This window comes from Perognathus longimembris, chromosome 6 (assembly GCF_023159225.1).
Source record: "Perognathus longimembris pacificus isolate PPM17 chromosome 6, ASM2315922v1, whole genome shotgun sequence".
Lineage (NCBI taxonomy): Eukaryota > Metazoa > Chordata > Mammalia > Rodentia > Heteromyidae > Perognathus > Perognathus longimembris.
Window position 1 is genome coordinate 16,759,156 of NC_063166.1, and position 21,659 is coordinate 16,780,814.

Here is a 21,659-nt window from a genome sequence, read left to right on the forward strand (position 1 = left end):
AAGAATGGTTAGTACTTGAGACTCCATTTTCTGAGCAGGTCTCAACCATTTTTCTGGGGAGGATAAGAATCACCTAGTTCTATGTATGTGCCTGGGCACTTCAAGATCTTTGCCATATGGGGACTTTGATTCTTTTTTTTTTTTTTTTTTTTTTTGGCCAGTCCTGGGCCGTGAACTCAGGACCTGAGCACTGTCCCTGGCTTCTTTTTTGCTCAAGGCTAGCACTCTGCCACTTGAGCCACAGCGCCACTTCTGGCCATTTTCTGTATATGTGGTGCTGAGGAATCGAACCCAGGGCCTCATGTATGCGAAGCAAGCACTCTTGCCATTAGGCCATATTCCCAGTCCCTTGATTCATTATTTATTCAACAATAAATGGGACTCAACAAATTAGGCATGCTTATTTCTTCCCCATTTCCAAAAAAAAATCAACCCATTGTATCATGTTAAATCACACTTCTAAAATAGCAATGATTTCCCCCATGTATTATTTAGTCTACTAAATATGTAATCTACATTTGTAGCCCCTGTTACAAACAATTGCAAATAAATGAGGACATAAAGCCATAAATGTGAATTCAAGGTAAAAATAGCATCATTTGTTCCAGTAGCCAGGGACAAGTTCATTGTCAGGGATATGATAATGAACAATTACTTTTGAATCAGTAATCAATTTTGCAATGCACTTGATCCTTTTCTCTATTTGAAGACATATGTGTGTGATTTCCTTTCTCCTTCCTTTCTTCCTTGCTTCCCTTCCTTCCTTCCTTCCTTCTTTCCTTCCTTCCTTCCTTCCTTCCTTCCTTCCTTCCTTCCTTCCTTCCTTCCTTCCTTCCTTCCTTCCTTCCTTCCATCCCTTCCTTCCTTCCTCCCTCCCTCCCTCCCTCCCTCCCTCCCTCCCTTCCTTCTTTCCTTCCTTCCTTCCTCCCCTCATCATCTCACCCTCCCTTCCTTCCTTATTTTTTTTTCCTTCCTTTTTTCATGGATGTAGGACTTGAACCAAAGGGCTGACGGTTGTCCTTGACTTCTTTTGCTCTCTATTTCTTTGAGCCACAGGTCCATTTCCGGTTTTGTAGTGGTTGTCATGGTGAATTTGTTAATAAGCGTTTCCTGAGGACTTTATCTGCCAGGGAAGGCCTGGAACCAGGGTCCTCAGATGTCAGCCTCCTAAGCAGCTAGGATTACAGGTGGGATTTACCAGGTGCCCGGTTGTGTTGTTCTTTTCTTCTCTTTAAAAGAAACAAAGTTTGAATCATACAATGATCTTGAGGAGATTAACCTAATAAATTAAAGCATGAATTCTCAAGGATGCCTCAGCATTCTTCCAGTGTTCCCAACTTTGTTCAGCTCCTTTCCTCATCCTGGGATACCTACCTATCTCTTCACCACCTCCAGACACCTTGCTCTTTGTGATTCAAAGTATTTTCTGTTTCCGGTTATTTTTTAAATTAAAATTCATTGGAATTAAGTACCACTTATGTTCATTTATTTGTACTTTTTATGCATTCCTATGATACAGCAAAATAGAGTTGAAACAAATCTAGGCTCTTCCTTTCCCCACTCCAGGGAGAAGACTTTCTGTACATTCTAAGTGCTGGATTCTTTGGCAATCCGTAGGAAGCAAGTCAATCTTTCCTTTAGAAAACCATCTCAGTATAGACAAATATTTGGGGACAAATTCTTGGATCTTCTAAGTCACCACCCAGAATAAGAGCTTTGGGGACAAGGAATCCTCTCTGTGAAGGTTCATCCTGCAGTACAGAAGAACAGCGGGAACACTGGGTACAGACTCAGCACTGCCAGTAGACAATGTGTGAACAGACACATGGCCTCTTTTCCCAGACTCTTTCATTAGCTGTGAATTAGGGGTCCAGACCAGTTATTCCCAGGGTTGACTCCATTGGGCCCAATGCGGGAGCCTCTGTCAAGTGCATCCTTGGACTACAGTGAGCACAGGAATGTTGACCGTGCTCTTTGCTGTCTGAGGCAATTATTCCAGGTAGTGCCTTCTCAACATGGCCATACCCTCTGTCTACAAAAGTGCTTCCCACCGGGGTCACCAGGCAACAGGAAAAAAGAATGGCCACACAACAATGATTTTCCAATAGTCTCAAGTCCTTTATGATTCATTAAAGCTAAACTCATTCCTCCTACGATTCCTGAAGGACATCTCCTCCAGATTTTTTTTTTTTTTTTTTTTTTTTTGGCCAGTCCTGGGACTTGGACTCAGGGCCTGAGCACTGTCCCTGGCTTCCTTTTGCTCAAGGCTAGCACTCTGCCACTTGAGCCACAGCGCCACTTCTGGCCGTTTTCTGTATATGTGGTGCTGGGGAATCAAACCCTGGGCCTCATGTATAGGAGGCTAGCTCTCTTGCCACTAGGCCATATCCCCAGCCCCTCCCCCAGATTTTTATTCAATATTGTACAAAGTAGCAATCCCCATATCTCTCAGAGGTTTCCAACACATTTTATATGCATCCAGTTAATTAAGACACTATTGGGATTGCAAGTATGCATCCTCTCTGAAATAAGGTACTCGAGAAAGAACAGCATATTGTGAGGAAGATATCTGGTGCTTAAGGTAATGGAGAGCTCAAGGTGCTTCAATATGTGGATATTGGACAAGGAAAGTGCTGAAAGTAAATAAATGTATGATTTTAAGGACATGCAAAATAAGGGTGAAAACGAGCAGCAGTGGAGTTCACTGGATGTAGATGAAAGTGAACTATGTAACTTGTGGGTAGAGATGAGAGGGAGGGGAAGGGGAGAGAATGAGGAAACAGATAACATTGCACAAAAGGAAATTTACTTATTATCTGATGCATGTAAATGTAACCCCTCTGTGTATAACCACTATAATAAAAATGAAAGTAAGAACAAATGTTTCTATATTAGATAATGAATTATGGATTTTAATAAATAAATTTTTATGATATTAGACTAAAAAATGTGGTATATTTGACCAATACAAATTGTGTGTTTATGTATGTACGTATGTATGTATGTATGTATGTATGTATGTATGTATGTATGTATGTATGTCAGTGATTAGGCATGACCTGAGGGCCTGGGCATTGGCCCTGAGCTCTTTTTGCTCAATGCTAGATCTCTACTGGTTTGAGAATCATTTTCAGATTTTGAGGGGTTAATGGGGGATAAGACTGTCATGGGAAGTTTCCTGCCCAGGTTAGCTTCAAACTGCCATCCTTTGATCTTAGCATCTTGAGTACCTAGGATTACAGGCATGAGCCTTCAGCACCCGGCGTCATTTGTTTATTAATTTGCAGTGCATTATGTTTTCTTCTCTCTCTCTTGCTCTCTGTCTTTCCTTCAAATAGGTACCAAGAAAAGTAACTGACAACTTTGTTGACAAATTTCTGTTTTCTTTTCCCACAATGATGTATGAGCATTCCAAAATCCCCGGTGTCATAATTTGTTTTCCTACTTTAGAATTTTATTTTTCTATAAAGCAGTATGTTTTATAAATATGTGTTTATATACATGAACATATATGAAACATTTTCAGATCTTTATTACATCAGAAATATGATAGGATTATTTTGTAGTCTATTACGGGTGAAAACATCATTTAGTTGTATTTACCTAGAGTTAAAGTTAATTATATTTAAAGTTAATTTCTTGATTGATGGATTGTTTGTATCAGGCTTGAACTGAAGAGTGTAAGCTATTTCTCAGTGACTTTTTTTCCCCCCATAGCTGTACTTTACTACTTAAGTCAGGCTTCCAATTTAGCTTTTTTGCTAGTGAATTTGAAAATGTCTTACAGACATTTTTTTTCTTTTCTTTTCCTTTTTTCAGCTGAGGGCTGATTTCAATCTGAAATCTTAAAATCTTGGCATTGTGAAGTGCTCGAATGTATAGGCATGGGACATCATTTCCCAGATCTGCTTTTAGTTTTTTTTAATCGAGAGATAAACAAACCAATAAACAAGAGCCAACCAGGAACATAAACAGTGCTAGGTTGAAAGATCAGCTAATTTTATTTAATCTCTTACTCTCACACATATTGCCTCGACACAAAATTTCCTATAGAGACATTTAAATTCCAGAGACCAGTGCTGGGCCTGCTGCTGTTGCTTCTTCTTGACAGTTTCAAAATCATAAGCTCAGGAGATGACTTATGGAACAAATAGAATCCTAGCTTCCATTCATCAACTGCTTTCTACAACTCCTAGTCTCTGACAATACAGAGCAGTGCATTGCTCAAAGAGGACCTGTTTCTGCTTTGAACTCAGTTGTTAGGTGAAATCAGGAGCCAGCAGAAGGCTGTAATAAAACACAGCTGAAAAGATTTTGTGTTTCTTCGAGATGAACCTGAAATGTAGTGGACTCTTGCCTGCCCCAGCATTGATGCGCTGGAATTCTTCCTGGGGATGCTGGAGACAGTGGGAGTTTCCTGAACTTCCAGAGAAAGCTCTGGTCTCCTTTGAAAGTCAGAGAAATGTCCACCTTGGTTTCAGCCAGCAGAACACACTGCTGCCTTCAGGGGGGTGGTCCTCATGTGCTGGGAATCCAAAGCACATTTGCATCCATCAGAGGAGAATCCTCAGGATTGTGACTTGAGCAAAGACATTGAGTGTTCCTGTGCATGCTGTGTTATGAGTTACTTGAAGTGGAAGCTGTGTTTTCCAATGGTGCAGTTACTTGGCCTGTGAAATCTACAACAGAGATTGAAGTGTCAGAGATGCCCAGCTACACATTGGAGCATCTTCTTGAGCGTTGTTTTCAAACCCAAGACAGAGGCCTTGGTAAAAGAATTGTTTCTCCCCGTGTATTCCTAGGTATTTCCTGACCACACATTATGATCTTGAATGTGTTTCTAATGGGCATACATTGTTTCTCACCATGATTAATTTCTTTAATGCTTTTGAAACCAAACATCTTCTGTCTTTATGTACAGTTCTAAACGAGACACTTAGAGGAGGACAAAGAAACAAAGATGACATATTCAAGGCATGTTAATTTCTCTTTACCAGTATGAAAAAACATAATTTGGAACTATGTAAATGTACTCAGTTCTTCCTTAGAAGGTGACAGAGCACATTCTTTGTTTTTTTCTTTCGTTTTCTCCACTGTCATAGATATGATTATAACAAGTTAGACATAAATACCAAGGTAATGAATCCACCTATATCTGTGACTAACTTGGATTTAGAATGTATAGCAGTAATACATTCCTAGCTTTGCACAAAGGACCTTTTCTCCTCAAACTCTTGTCAGTTAAATCCCTTCTACTGCAGTGTTAGTGTCCTTCTTTCTTTCTTTCTTGCTTGCTTTTTTTCCCTACTGATTAGCTCTCTATTGTTTTGTAAGCCAATTCAGATAAAGGATATTTTTTGTCATCTTTCTTCTTCAATTTTATTTTATAGTCACTGTTCCTTACAGAGCCTCTGGTAGATACTTAGAAGGTACAAAATAACTTCCCTAACATTATGATTACTAAAGTTTATTTGATGGAATGTTATTACAAGAAACTGGATGATCAAAAGTTGGAGTTTTGGGGAAAATAAGCTAATTATTTGAGGGACCAGACATAATTTCTTGCATTCAGGCAAGGAGCTAGAGGATGGGAATTGGAGTCAAGTAAACTTGCTAGGATCTTGAAACCTCAGAATCAATCCAGATATTTCTAGAACTAGAATTTTTAAAAATAAAAAGAAGTCTATGAAAATAAATCCTTTAACTTTCTGATCTGATATAATAGAATTTTAGGACAAAGCAATTCTTAATGCATTACATCTTCGGCTCATGGAGAAATTGATGTAGAAAGCAATGTTTTCCCTCTTAAGTGAACATTCTAGTACTTAGAAACAGGTGCGTTCCTGCTAATCAGGATGAAGGGGCTGAGACCAGCATACCCAAGGACTAGAAGTACCTTCATATTTAGTACTGTGCAGTCATGTCTCAGGATAGAACCTAGGTAGATGCTGGAAATGAAATCTGCCCAAAGGGAAAAAAGAAAACAAGCCATGAGAATGTGTGTAGGTCTGATTTCTGGGCTGGAATTATTTTCAAATTTGGAGCTATAAAGGTAGAGAACTCGTTTGTGATGTTTATACAGATGGAAAGCCATGTATCCACTGCTCCAACCCATGAGACTCTGAGAGATCACATCTTGCAGAGCCACGAGGGAGAAGGCCTAGATTGATGCATATGACAATACCCTTCCTGTACTTCAGTTCTGAGGCTGTTCATGCTATCGAGTGCTGTCATACAGTGGAGCAAATAGGAGGTAATCAGAGAGTTCAAGACCCAAAAGAGGAGGAGATAGGGAAGAACTTGCCATGCAGTCTGTGGTCTGAGCTTTCTCCACAGGGCGGTTCTGGGACTGATGGTGATGGCCTGGACCGTGGTAAGGAGAGTCGTGGTACAGATGGAAAGGCCTCGAGCTAATTTTTCCATAAAAATCACAGTTTTGCAACCAACATCACCTAGGAAGTTTATGAAACAAAGCTCTGTGGCTATTCTACTTCTGGCCCCATGCTACAAATAATCATTGTATTTGAAAAAGCCAGGTGAATATGAGTAAGGTAGAAGGGTTTCTGTTTCTCAGAACCCATAATGACGGTATAAACATGTCTCACAAGCACAAGGATGTTTCCTAAAACTCCAGGTCCAGTAAGCATACAGAAGATTATTTTTTGGATGAGAGTACTCCAAATCATTGAATTTCTTGAACAGGACCAGGAAAAGCTATTTGAGAAGCACAAACAAGTAAAAATGACATTTTTCAGGTGTATTTCCTTTCCCTGTTAACACAGTAAATTGAGTGGTTTGGGAATTGCACAAGATTATTTCTGAAAGACGACTAATCTTCTTTTTTTCCTAATTTCCATCCTTTGTTCTCTTTCTTCGTTCTTTCCTTACCTTTTCCCCTCCCATCCCCCACCCTTCCTCTCTCCTTCCTTTCTTTACTTCCTCTCACTCTCCCCCTCTCTCTCCCTTTCTCCCTCTCTCTTCTCTCCCCCCACCAGGTGCTATCTTTTTCTTTGTTAGTCCTGGGCCTAGAACTCAGGATCAGGGTGCTGTCTTTGAGCATTTCTAGCTCAAGCCTGATAATCTACCATTTGAAACACAGTCTCAATTCCACTTCTACCCTTTTATGTTTTGTGATGATTTGGAGATGAGTGTCTCATGAACTTTCCTTCTTTTTTTTTTTTTTTTTTGCCAATCCTGGGCCTTGAACTCAGGGCCAGAGCACTGTTCCTGGCTTCTTTTTGCTCAAGGTTAGCACCCTGCCACTTGAGCCACAGCACCACTTATGGCCATTTTGTATATACGTGGTACTGAGGAATCGAACCTAGGGCTTCCTGTATACGAGGCAAGTACTCTTGCCACTAGGCCATATCCCCAGCCCTGAACTTTCCTTCTTAGGGTGGCTTTGAACAGTGATCCTCAGATATCAGCCTACCGTGTAGCTAGAATTACAGGCATGAGCTATCAGGGCCCTGAGCTTTCTGCCTTTCTTGATTCCTATGACCTGGAAATCATAATGACTAGAATTTAGACACAAACTCCATGTTCATGCATCCACTATTTTTCCTTCTTTGTACTTCTCATGTCCAAATATTCTATGATCTTTTTCTCCTTAAATAATAGGTTAAAAATCAATAAAGACAATGGAGTCAATTTCCAATCTGTACTCCTTAGTACTACTAGCTTAAATGCCTCCTTCCCTTTCACTTCTCTTACCAAATGTCTATCATAATTATGGTGATAATACTTCTCCTTCCCCAGATCATCTGTATCCATTGGTCCTGTATACATTCATCTTTCAAGTGAGCAACAAATCCATACAGAGTACACAAAATCACCCTAAATTCTCCTGTTGTGATTTTTAAAACCACTTTACAAAATGATAACTTTTTACTTTCTGCTCATTCTGTATTAGAGTGAGCAGGAAGATCATAACATAGCTTTTCTTCTTATAAATCATAAATAGCATGTGAAGACATGTCAACCTGCATTCAGTCCCCCACAATTTTCTTGTTTATCATATTTATTTGTGCAATACTTTCAACATCCTGCCACTCAAGTATCATGTTATTACCTTGTTAAAAGAATATGCATAATATCTCCATGCTGAATTTTGTGACAAGTACCCTTCATAGCTAAGTGCAGTCGATGGGTCAAAAATCAACTCAGAATTTTGTACCCTACTATTCCTGAACCCATTGGACCATCTTCCCTATGTTAATTTGTGTGGATGTTTATCTGCCATAGGCATCATCCTGCCCTGCACAGTGCAAATGCCTTGGAAATGTCACTTTTGAGTCTGGTTATATCAGTTTCCTAATATAAACTCCTACTACTAAGTGCATGAAAAACTTTATAAATAAATTATGAACTGAGGCATATGATTCAAAAACTTGACCTTAAACTCAGCTCAGCAATGTATCAGGTAAACAATGCATGAAGAAACTTGGGTTGATTTCTGTTTCAATACAAATATTACAACGGAATGGACTGGAGAAGTCAATGCACTTGGATTTCAGAGTTTCAGTGTCTTCTCACATATTGAGATGAGGTGAACATACAGGTTTCTGCAGAGACAGTGAATGACATGGACTGTCTTTAAAAAAAACTTGTAAATCACAGTTAATTCTTACTCAGCATACTTCTGTCTTGCTGGGCTTATTATTGTACTTTAAAAAATGTACATCTTGGCTCTCTGACATATCAATAATACACTTTGGAATAAAGGAAGAATATCTTTGTTCTCCTGATGGATGTCACACATGGCCTGGAAAAGTCATCCACCTGTATCTACTCTTAAACCATTTAGGTGAGACTTTGTTTTGCTTGTTTAATAACATTTTATGAGCTTCTTATCTCCTCCTACCTCAATGGCTTCTAGACAGGAAAATACAGGTTGCTGGATCGAAGATAGAAATTGATGGCTCCCTCCCTGGATTCTAATACCTTCCTTTTCTACAAATGTTGAAATATCTAAGACCCTTCTCTCTCTCCCACTGTCTGTGATCATCTTTGCCTCCACAGCTTCCCTTCTAAAGCCAAAGTCAGCCCCAGTCTACAGTACCAGATCACTTACCTACCATAGTCAATGCAGCTGCCTCAGGGTTGATATTGTGTTTAAGCAGAGAGAATAAGGTTATATTTATCCTTCATGATTCCAGTGCTTATAATCAACTCTGTGGTTTTGAAGATGTCCCTGCTACGAGTTTTATCTTCACTAGGGGGAAAGGGATCCTTCTGATCCTCTCCATCCCTGAGGCACAACTCTGCTGTCTTCCTGCAACTGTGTAATTGCGGAGGCTAGAAACTTGCTGAGTCTAATTATAGTGAATGCATAATAGTGAGGGGTCAAGGTATTGATGAGCAGGTCCCTAAAGTGTCCAACTTTCTCAATGTTGACTATATTCTTATTTGATGTCCTCCATTGATCACCAAAGCCAGGAAGCAGTACTAAAGAAACCTTGGAGAATCCACACAGGTCACTTTATGAATTTTTTTCTAAGAACAGCTTCATTGATAGGAAAGATCAGCAAATGCTAGAATGTGGAGCTACTCTTGCTTCTACAGTCTAGGACATAGTCATTGGGGACTTATGGAAGGCCGGGATGGTGTGTGTCCTTCTATCAATTCTGGCCACCTGCTTGCACCATTTCACGTCTCTTATTGAAATGTTTACATCTATTTTCTGGTCTTTGTTATAGGTATTTTTCTTACTGTTCACTTCCAAGCAAGGATTGCCTTTTGAAAATTTGTTTTGTTTGGTTTTGGGCCTTGAACTCAGGATCTGAGTGCTGTCTCTGAGCTCTTTTGCTTGAGGCTAGCACTCTACCACTTTGATGCACAGCTCCACTTTTGGTTTTCTGGTGGTGAATTACAGATAAGAATCCCACAGACTTTCTTGTCTGGGGTTGGCTTTGAACCATGACCTACAGATTTCAGCCTACTTAGTAGCTAGGATTACAGTTGTAAGCCACCAGCACCTGGCATGATTGTCTTTTTAGATGCTCAACGTCTGTGGACATTGCCCATGAGAGCTGCGAGGGATTTGTGTATGTTTTCTTATCACAATCACATGTCAGTTCTGGATCCCTAATACCATTTCACATATGGTCTTTTTCTCACTGGTCCAGTAGGCAATAAAGAAGGTCCAAGGAGATGGAGGCAGGTGATTTTAAGTTCCCCCACAGGCAGATATGTAGATTTACCTTAAGTAACATTTTTCTGTTTTCTGTTTTCCCTTCCCGGACTCCAGTATTTTCTAAAGTGCAGGAATGCAGGGCAGTGAGAGGATGAAGAGACCTCACATTCAGGTGACCCTGCTTTCTTTAACCCACAAAACAGTTGTATTGAGGGAGTGAATAGAAGAGAGGAGCAGAGAGCTCCTACTCTTGCTTGAGGAACTAACAGCAGAGCCTGTGGGGTTGTCTTACACTCATTTGAATCATGTGGTACAGGTTTCTCTGCTGTTGCAGCCCATGTCTCACTTAAGGCTGCAGTCATACTTACACTGCCTGAGGTGACTGAGAAAATAGAGCTCCCTCACATATTTAAATTTTATTTTACTGTTTTTTGAGTTCTCCACTGTGATATTGGAGGTCCTTCCAAACTCAACTACTGTGTTGGTGAGTGTGTGAGCGTGGCAGAACTATACCATGAACTATTTGCAGAGCTCTTGTGCAAACACAGAAAATGTAGGCATTAATATTTCCACAATAAACCCCACAAATTTCTAAAATTTGTTTTCAGTGCTTGTAAAAAAATGAGCACAAACATTTTTAAAAAGTTTTATTGCCAGGTTGATTTACATAGGGATTCCAGTTACATATGGAAGCTAGCGAGTAACTTTTTACCTCATCCCCATTTTTCTTCATTTCTCTCCTATCCAACTACCCCCTCCCATTCTACAGTTAGTTTACAACGTAATGTCTTTTACGTATTGCTATAGTTCTGTTTCACCTTTTACCTTTTGTCCCAATATTTTCATGTTCCCCTTCTCTTACTTCATTCAGACAAACATATATACAATACCCAGGGTACCAAAATTGAAATCAGTGACAGCAGGGGCTAAAGCATAGGGAAGATAAAAGAAAAAAAGAAATAATTTCACATAGCATGTTAAAAATAACAACAAAAATGATAAAGCACTTCTTTCCATATCTTGGAGTTCTTTTCCCTTACGATCATCTTATGTGATCATATGCACATAATCATTGAGCTATTGTGATCATCTGCTAGGACTATCTTGGGCATATACCAATTATTACCAATGGGTAATATTACCAATGGGTCTGGCTCACTTCACTTAGTATGATTTTTTTTTCTAAATCTTTCCATTTCCTTACAAACGAGGCAATGTCATTCTTTCTGATAAGTATAGAATTCCATATGAACACAAACATTTAATTATGGTCTTTATAGTACTACTGAGGAGGCAATTTAAATATTTCAAGTTCCCTCTAAGTTTACATGTATCTGTTTGTGTTCATGTGTGATTGGATATGTGCCTGTATTCACATCTCTGATATAGGGCAGAAAAGTAATAGGTGTTAGTTGCTTCCATAAAAAAGAACAGACAACTTTGATGAACTATCATTACCTATTTATTCTTTTGCTGACTTCAAAAAATCAAATATTGGAAATAATTGCCAATTTAATGTTATGTAAAATTTCATCTGTTTTGTACCATATATACCGTTTGCTCTGTTTGTAATTTTACTTGCTAATTTTTTTCCAGTCCTGGGGTTTTAACTCAGGGCCTAAAGACTGTCCCTGTTTTTCTGTTGCTCAAGGATAGCACTCTACCACTTGAGCCACAGCACCACTTCTGGCTTTTTCTGTTTATGTGGTGCTGAGGAATGGAACCCAGGGCTTCATGTATGCAAGGCAAGCACTCTACCAGTAGCCTTTGTTAAATTTTTATCTTGGATCTATTTGATTTACTCATTTGTGTGTGGTAGTACTAAGTCTTGAACTCTGGAACTCATGCACTTGCATGGGAAAGTCGACTGGTGCTTTACTACATGAGCCACACCTGATTCCAGCATTTTACTGGCGAATTGAAGACTAAGTTAGCAACCTCCACGACATCTGTTTTGCTCTAGAGTTCTCCATTGAGAATTGATTGAGAAGTCATTCAGTTTTCTCTGTTTCCAAATATTCCCGTTGAGTAGTCTAAATAGCAATTCAGAAGACTCTATAGTTCTGATGCAACAGTTGTGATTTAGATTCCAATTGTGAATATATCACAGGTGTTTGCCTTTCTATATGAAACATATTTCATTTAACATGTATCTTCCAGGTTCGTGCACATGTCTCAGCATGGACTGAATGTAAGGAAATGTTCAAAGTTTAAATTGATAAAGATGCCACTTACCTTACATTGATCATGACCCAATGCATACATGCATTCAAACAGAACTTCAAACTCAATAAATAGGGACACAGGTCATGTCATAAAAAATTAATGAAATAAGAACGTAGGGAAGGATCTTGGTATGATTCCTTCTGAAGTATTGGAAGGTGGAGGTGTGGCTCTAGTGGCTGTTACCTGGGTTCTTAACATCCTCTGACTACTCATTGGATTCAAGCTTTTTTTCCAGATCTCTGCATGACTAGGTGGTCTTCTGAGTCCTTCCCAGACTCAGGATCCTAGAATATATACCTGTATTGAATGGTTCCATTTTAAAATTAACTGCAACCCCTCTTTAATGTAGTGTCAGATTAATTTATAGCTCTTTGAAGATAAAGACACTGATAGCATAATGGAGCAGGTCAGAGCACTAATGAATGATGTCTAGAAATACTCTAAAATTTTCCCCAATATGACTTATTTATTCATTTTCATAAGAATTAGTGCATATTTTTAACAATGATGTAAAACATAGAAAGGAGTCAACTGGAATTTCTGCTGCTATGTCCCATTTCTTTCACATACATAGTTACTCTTATTTTTTTTCCAGAGATTCTTCATGCTTATGAAATAAAACAAGCATGTTTCCTTGACTTCCCAGGCCCATTAGTGATTGTGATTTTTATTGATTAAAATCATGTCATATGTCATGTAAGAAGAGAAGGCATTGAATTTATTCCTTCATAAACTGCATACTAAGTGAAGTGAGCCAGACCCAAAGAAACATGGACTCTATGGCCTCCCTTATTGGGAATAATTAGTACAGGTTTAGGCAAACCATAGCAGAGCATCACAAGGCCCAATAGCTATACCCTTAGGAACACATAAGATGATGCTAAGTGAAATGAACTCCATGTTATGGAAACAATTGATATATCACAGTTGTAACTACTTTCAACGTCCTATGTGTATGTGTAGTTTCTATTATTGATGATGTTCTTGTATCACCTTCCTATGGTTGTACCTATACTATCTCTGTAATCTTATCTGAGTATATTGGAAACCGTGTTTACTGGTATTGGAAGTAGGAAATTCAAAGGGAATACCAAATTTGAGAGACACAGGGTAAAAAAAGAGAAATAACTACAAAAGCAATACTTGCAAAACTGTTTGGTGTAAGTGATCTGAACACCTGGGGGGGGGGAGGGAAAGGGGGGAAGGGAGGGGGGCATGAGGGACAAGGCAACAAACAGTACAAGAAATGTATCCAATGCCTAACGTATGATACTGTAACCTCTCTGTACATCAGTTTAATAATAAAAATTTGAGAAAAAAAAACATAAACTGCATACAATCATATTCTAAGGATGGATATTTCTGGCTATTTTCAAGTAAAAAAAGTTACATCTGATACCAATTAAATCGTGTTTTTAAAATAATGAGTCATGAAATGCACAATTTTTCATTTTAATTCTAAAATATTAAGTGTATATTTGGACCAAGTTTTAGAAATGAAATTGCTACCACAAAGAGGAAATAAAGTAGTAATAAACGTATCAAGGTGTTTTCCAGCTTTTGAATAAGGTACTGCGGTAGCAAAAGACTACGCCCTTGAAAACTACAATTATAGTTATTTCTTTTAAGGGTATCAGAATAGAGAATGAAATTTCTGTGTCACTGTGGTAGTCCAAAATCTTGGTGTCAGCTCAATGCGGCAGGTCTCCAATATTGAAATATGGGAATGAAACTTCCCATGTCTAAGACACTTTGAAGCTATTATGTTTCACAAGCAACAGAACAAACTTCAGGCTTATTTTCTAACACTGACAAATCCTTAAAACAGATGTTTTCAGTAACTCTCTCTCCTATAGAAAATTGCAACAGGTCAGAACTCCATCTCTCTGAATCAGGACAAACGGGCAGAGAAATGCATAACCACAGGTTACAAGTTCTCGAATATCTAACATTGCAGAATGATTTTGTAAGACAGAATTTAAAAATAGAGAAAGAACATAATCTGTCCAATAGAAGAAAAGAAAACAGAGCATCAGAACGAGAACACTCTGAGCAGCTCTTATTTCAGGCAGAGCTTGGTGAAGCTTAGAGCTCTGAAGGTAGAGAACATGCTGGTGGTGCCTGTGGAGAAGAAATATCATGTAGCCGCTGGCCCCACCCATGACACCCTGAACCATGGAATTGTGTAAGGCCATGAGAATAAGAAATATCCATTTGATTTTCTGATTATTTGGTTGGAAAGAACAGTAATTGTTATCATTAGACGTTTCTGATGTGTTTTTTCTGCTACTTGTGATGTTATAAAGTAAGTTGATGCTTTTCAAGGAACTGAGAATCCAAAAGAGGGGAAACAGGGGGAGAATTTGCCATGGAGTCTTTGGCTTGAATCTCCAGCACAGAGAGCCTCTGGGACTGATGGTGATGGCCTGGACCACAGTGAGGAGACTGCTGGTGCAGATGGAAAGGTCCCGGGCCACCCTTTCCAGATAAACAATCATCTTACAGCCTGTATCATCCAAGAAGTGTCTCAAACCAAAAGCTGCTATTGATTTTGGCAATCCTTTGGAAAGAAGTATTACGGTATTTGCAAATGCCAAGTGGATGAGAATAAGGTGTATAGATTTCTTCTGAGCTTCTCCCCAAAATCTATATATACAATTCACAAAAACCATGATGTTCCCCACACTGCCAAGTGTGGCTACAAAGAGAAAAATGGTACCTTTAGTAAGACTCAAAATAATTTCGTGTCTCATGAGCAGAAAATGTTGGATCCAGAAAACACCTCTCTGAAAGACATCATCAGTAACGATATAAATCTGTGAAAAGTATTTTGTAACTTGGTACTTTTCTGGAGTATAAGGGACAAGCATATCGTGTAATTGTTCAGATATTTTAGGTACAAAAATGATTTTTCTGTACATAAATGATTTCCCCTTTGATTTCCTTTGTGAGTTATTTTTGTTATTCTCAAATCCCCTTTCTGCTACCAATATTCAAAAGTCCAAATTTGTAGTTTAGATTTTTTTTTGGAGCACCATTCTGGTCATTATTTCATCCTGAACACAGGATCCAATATTTCTAGAGTCATATTTCTAGGAAGTGGCTTCCTTCATATTTCTGGCCTCAGAGCCCTGCCTTGTATGCTATAGAAGAAGAATGGAAGTCCTAAGGTTCTCAGACCCTCTCAGCAGCACCCTTATTTAGTAAAAAAGAAATTAATATTCATGTATCTGATGGAAAATTTCATTGCCCATTATGAATAAATCGAAGAATTGTCAGGACTACTCACCTAGGTGGTGTGATGCAGTCAAATCCTGGCTCAGTCCTTCTGCTAGTAGTGGGTTCCAGGTCCTATTTGTACCACCCCAATGTGTGAAGTGTTGACTTTCATGAACTATCAGAGTTTAATTTTCTCAGTTGTTTCCATGTCAGAGAGAAGCAAACTCTGTAGAATATCAATCCCTGAAGTACAACTTTATTCTCCCTCCTCAATTAGTACATATCATTGTCTCAGAAGTTACCTTTGGCTTAATTGAGACTTAATTATTTTAATAGAAATGAGCTAAGTGAAAAATGGAACTGCAAGTGTCTAGAGCTTGTTTCTACAGTTTCCTAGTCTTCCAACTTGTTTTCAGCTTCCAAAATTTGTATGCTTTGGAGCAGAATGAGACTAGCATCTGAGACAGAATGTCACTTCCTTCTCTTTCTCAAGTCCTTCTGTAAATGCAGAATATAATATGGGATGGTCGCTATTTTGGACTCCACATTTGAGCAAGTCCTCATCAGGTACCCTCACAGAACAAGAGGACTTGAGCCATGCCTTCAATCCAACATTTTTCTGGAAAATTGGAGGTTAGAGTCTCACAGATTTTTCTGTTGTTGTAAAACTGAGATCACCTTGACTGAAGTCTCATGACTAAGATGATCGTTGTGAGGCCCTTGTTCCCACTTTTAAAGTTCTTTATTTGTCCACAGTAGGGGGAAATGTTTACATTGTGATATTTGCATTGGTGCATAAAATGTATTTCAGTAAAATTAACCTCCTCTGTTTTTTTTCCCTAATCAACTGATAAAGAATTACTAACTAGAATATACAAAGAGCTCAAATATGAAAGATCATCAGACAAATTAATGCAAGAAACAGTTAACAAATTAAAAACTCGGCAAGTAAATTTGACAGAGCTCTCAAAAGAAGTAAAATTAACTAACAGATTGCTAAAGACATGTTCAACATCCTTAGCCATTAAGAAATAGTATGAAAACTGCACTAAGATTCCATCTCACCAGTCATAATGGTAAACATAAAACACAATAGTGAATGCTGTAAAACTGTAGAAAAAAAAAGGAACCCATTTACACTGTTGGTGGGAATGCAACTACCATGGAAATAGGTTTTTCTTATTCACTATAATAACAACAGTTGGGACTCAGAAACTCAATGAGCCATCATTGTCTTTTCAAAAAGACAGTTCTGAAAGTAAACTTCTGTGCTTCATCTATACTGAAGAATAATCTTTCTATTATTCATTCTACTACCAGAAGGAACATTGAGAATAAATATAAGCAAAGGGGTGGGAGTTGATGTAAGAATAGCATCTTTCCCCCAGGAGTGGGAGCAGCACTGGGCTGGTCTGGGAGGCAAATTAATAGTTGTTGGTTTCCCTTTTGTGTGTTCTGGACACCAAAGAGACAAAAAATAATGTGCATAAATGAAAGAATATCCCTTAATGGTACGTATGATTTCTATGATACAATTTTGAACAGGGAAATCTAGACACAGAGGGATTTAGTAAGTTGCACATGGTATGTGTGAAAGTAAGCAGAAATTGAATAGTGGCAATAATTAATTTTACCTGGTGAAATAGTTGCATTCTTTCTCTGTTAGAGTATTTGTTTCAGAAAATTATAAATAATTTTTCTCTCATGTTATGCCCAAAGATCATGGTAATTTGTAATTTCACTTCTCTTTGATTGTAGTCATTTTCTGATTCTTTCATTTATTAACTGATCCTTCAAAAAATGTTATCCATTTTACATGTGTCTGCATAGTATCATGCTGTTGGTTTCTAGTTTTAGTCTATTGTAGTCTTGAAGTACAGTGGCTCAGAGCTGTGATCCCAGCTACTTGGGAGGTAGATTTTTGGAAAAATGTGTTAGGATATTCTAGACCAATTTTAATGAGAGCTAACCTCATTCAATAAGCTGTGCTTGTGCTGCAGGTGTGCAATCATAGCTAAGTGGGAGGCCACACGTAGAAGCACGGCTACTTGAAGTTAGCTCTGGGGATAGGAGGGAATGAAAGATTTTAGATGAAAAATAGAAAAAAGGGGGGAGTCCAGTTATCAAAAATGCTTGGTACTGGCTCCTCAACAGGCCTGAGGACCAATGAATGGAAGAATGGAAGAATGGAAGAATGGAGGACCAAGAATGGAAGACCCTGAAATGAACCCACAGACTCAGTGACACCTAATCTTTGATAAGGGAGCCAAAAACACAGGATCAAAGAAAGACAGCCTGTTCAACAAATGGTGCTGGCAGAATTGACTACACATGTGTAGCAAACTGAAAGTAGTTCCGCATATATCACAATGCAGCAGAATTAACTCTAAATGGATCAACGACCTCAAGTAAGATCAGCTTCCCTGAAAATACTAAGGGAAGGGATACTGGAAACACTAGTGCTTCTTGACACAGGTTGAGCCTTGTTAAGTAAACATCCAGAAAAACAACAAATCAAAGAATGCCTGGGTAATTGGGATTGCATTAAACTAAAGATTTTCTAATTGGCAAAGGACATAGGTCGGAAAATAAAAAGAAAGCCCACAGATTGGGAAATCTTTACTAGCTATACATCAGATAAGGGCCTTACATCTAAAATATAATTAGACCTTAAAAATTAACTTTCCCCCAAAACAAATCCTTAAGGAAACAGTAACCTCATCATCAACAAGTGGTCTAAAGCCTTAAAGAGAGACTTCTCTGTAGAAGAAATAAGAATGGCCAATAGACACAGGAAGAAATGTTCAACATCTCTGGCCATAAAAGCAAGGCAAATCAAAACCACATGGAGATTTCACCTCACCCCAGTTAGCATAGCCATTGTCAAAAACCTTTGTAAGTTACCTCTTCAATTGAAATGGCTTTAAAAATATCCTATCCTGCACTAAACTCTATTCCAGTATTTTAGATTTTCATAGAACATTTTGGACTGCTATAGACTTTTGGTCATAATTGAATAATCCATTTCCTAAATCTTTAATTAATTTGGACTGGCTCTAAGCCAATCCATTACACTATAGATAATCCACCATCCTTCAGACTTCCTATGATTGCTATGACTGTAGTGATTCACAGAAAATATGAGCAATCGCAACACATATAATGACCACATGAGAATGGATCAAATTTGATATAAAGAATTAAATTTCATGGGATCTACTAATCTGTGGATGACAAAAGAATGAGAAACCAAGGCCAGACTATGATATAAAAAGAGAAAGAGAGGAGAAACATGAATAATCAAGAAAAAGTTGTCCCTCAGTGGATGAATGGATCAAAAAATGTGGTATATTCACACAACAGAATTGTATGCTTCCCGCAAAAGAATGTCATTGCCCCATTTGGTACAAAATACTAAAGTTTGGAAAAAATTATGTTAAGTGAAGTAAGCCAGACCCAAAGAAGCATAGGCTCCATGGTTTCCCTCCTTTGTAATAACTAGAATATGTCTATCAATCTACCAGTTAATTAGATGGATAGTTAAAAACAAATAATTACACTTGGACATGATTAATTAACCAGCATTTTAAGCATTTCACAGTGAGTGCAAAGGAGGATATTCGTAGGAGGGGATCACAATGCATCAATAGTTACATCTATATGACCATGTAAAATGAGGCTTATCAAAATGAACTCCAAGAAATGGAAACAAGAGGTATTTTTTTTCCTGTTGGTCATTATTTCTTTTTTTCCTCTGCTTTATTACCTATTGTCACTATTTTTCATTTCTGTACCCCTTGTCTTGTATATAAATTATCTGATTTGGGTAAGGCAAGGGGAATCCCAGCAATGGTGAGAGGAGCTGAAGCAATTCAGTGGTGATGCCCCATGGAAACTATGTTGGAAATGAGCTTAATAAAAAAAAGAAAAAAAGAAAATCGACTTAATGGGGAGGTGTAAGGGGGAAAATGGAGAAAAGGAGGGAGAAGAGAACACTGTTCAAAAAGAAATGTACTCATTCACTTACTTATGTAATTGTAACCCCGCTGAAGATCACCTTTACAATAAATTTTAACTTTTAAGAAAAATGGGGCTGGGAATATGGCCTATTGGCAAGAGTGCTTGCTTCTTATACATGAAGCCCTGGGTTCGACTCCCCAGCACCACATATATGGAAAACGGCCAGAAGTGGCACTGTGGCTCAAGTGGCAGAGTGCTAGCCTTGAGCAAAAAGAAGCCAGGGACAGTGCTCAGGCCCTGAGTCCAGGCCCAGGACTGGCCAAAAAAAAAAGAAAAAAAAGAAAAAGGACTATGATGTTGATTCAGTGGTAGAAGGCCTGCCTAATAAATGTGAGGCCCTGAGATAAAACTCCAGTATGAAAAAAAAAATGATAGGATGCAATTTGCTTTTGGTATTTGTGATGACTTTCTTTATCCCATAAATTTGTCTATTTTGATAACATTCCTTCAGGTACTTAGAAGAATATATATTCTGGGTCTATTTGATAAAATATTCCATTAAAATCCTTTTAAGTTAATTTGATTGATAATAGTCTAATCTACACTCCTACCAGAGTTGCTGAAGTTTCCATTTCCAGGATTTCCAGTTATTATTTTCTATTACTGTGAATTATCACTGAAAAGAGGGTGTAGTTGGAGGTCTGTTAGCCAATGGAATTTTGTCTCATTTCCAGGATTTCTTTTCAAATACTTTTGTTTTGGCAACTTTTGGATTTGAACTCAGGGCTTCACGTTTGCTAGGCAGATGCTTTAGTACTAATCCATGCCTGTAGCCCTTGTACCAAACAGTGGGATTTCATTATGAAAGTCCAAAAGCAATCTCTCTGTTTCTTTCTTTTTTTTTTTCTCTTAGTGAAATAATTTATTCACCTTGTCAAAGACTGTGTATAATGTCAATAGTCTCTGGGTCTTTCTGTCTCTTAGTTCCCTCTGTCCCTCCCTCCCTCCCTCCCTCCCTCCCTCCCTCCCTCCCTCCCTCCCTCCCTCTCCCTCCCTCCCTCCTCTCTATCTCTCTGTTTTAATTCAGAGCTATCTTCGAATCCTGATCCTCAGATGTCAGCATCCTGATTAGCTCAATTACAGATGTGAGCCATGGTGTCCTGGATATTTGTAAAAATTTACATCATGTTCTCTCTCTTTCTCTGTCTCTCTCTGTCTCTCTGTTCTGTCTCTGTCTCTGTCTCTGTCTCTGTCTCTGTCTCTCTCTCTCTCTCTCTCTCTCTCTCTCTCTCTCTCTCTCTCTCTCTCTCTCCCTCTCTTTCCTGCTTAAAATTAGAAACTACAATTCTAGGTGTGACTGATATTTCCTAATCTCAATTGCAATTACATGGAAGAAAATGCAATACCACTTATTTTGGAAGCTAAATGTCATACTTTTTCAATAATTTCTGTTACCACCACAAAATAGCTCCTTATTCTTTTAGATACTTTCTTTCTTTAATGTTTAATCATCACTTCTTCACAATTCATCTTTTAATGTCAATTCTATTTTCTCTTTAAGCACTTATGTTCCTTCCTTTTGGAATGATATTGAGGACCTATTTAGGAACCTCCTATTTTACCTTGTTTCCTGTGGCATAGATGAAGAAAAGCCTGTCACCATATTGCAGATCTTCAAGCAGCTATAAAGTCTCAACCATCATAAAATGTGACATGATAACATTAGTAACATCAATTTTGTGAGAGTATAGTACAAACAAATCAGAAAGAGAGGTATTCACTATTGCTTACTTGAGAAACAAAACAGAAAGATATACATAGCCATAAAAGACATATAGATAAGATGAGACACATAGATTAATGGAGTGGAGAGGTGTTGGGAATTTCAGTGCTGGATTGTGAGTACCTGGCCTCAAACCTGACAAGACTTCAAGTATAAAAATGGAGGAAAAATTAGTAAAATAAGCGTTTTAAACAAGTAATAATAAATATTATTACTATTTAATATTGGATTGTCTCTGTCCATCAGTACTAATGTTTTATACTATGAATATGTGAAATGAGTAAAGCACGTTGTATATTATTGTTTTATTGTCAAAGTGATATACAGAAGGGTTAC

The 21,659-nt window shown here is 38.2% G+C and overlaps 1 protein-coding gene and 1 pseudogene across 1 annotated transcript; both read right to left on the minus strand.

Moving 5' to 3' along the window:
- Positions 1-5,818: 5,818 nt before the first annotated feature.
- Positions 5,819-12,384, minus strand: LOC125353609 (annotated as a pseudogene).
- Positions 12,385-14,211: 1,827 nt separating this feature from the next.
- Positions 14,212-15,231, minus strand: LOC125353610 (olfactory receptor class A-like protein 1). Its single transcript, XM_048349291.1, has one exon. The coding sequence runs from the start codon at positions 15,229-15,231 to the stop codon at positions 14,212-14,214; it is 1,020 nt and encodes a 339-aa protein (XP_048205248.1).
- Positions 15,232-21,659: the final 6,428 nt, after the last annotated feature.

Bases quoted from the DNA above. Each gene is read 5' to 3' on its own strand.
- LOC125353610 (XM_048349291.1), bottom strand. From the start codon at position 15,231: ATGCTTGTCCCTTATACTCCAGAAAAGTACCAAGTTACAAAATACTTT.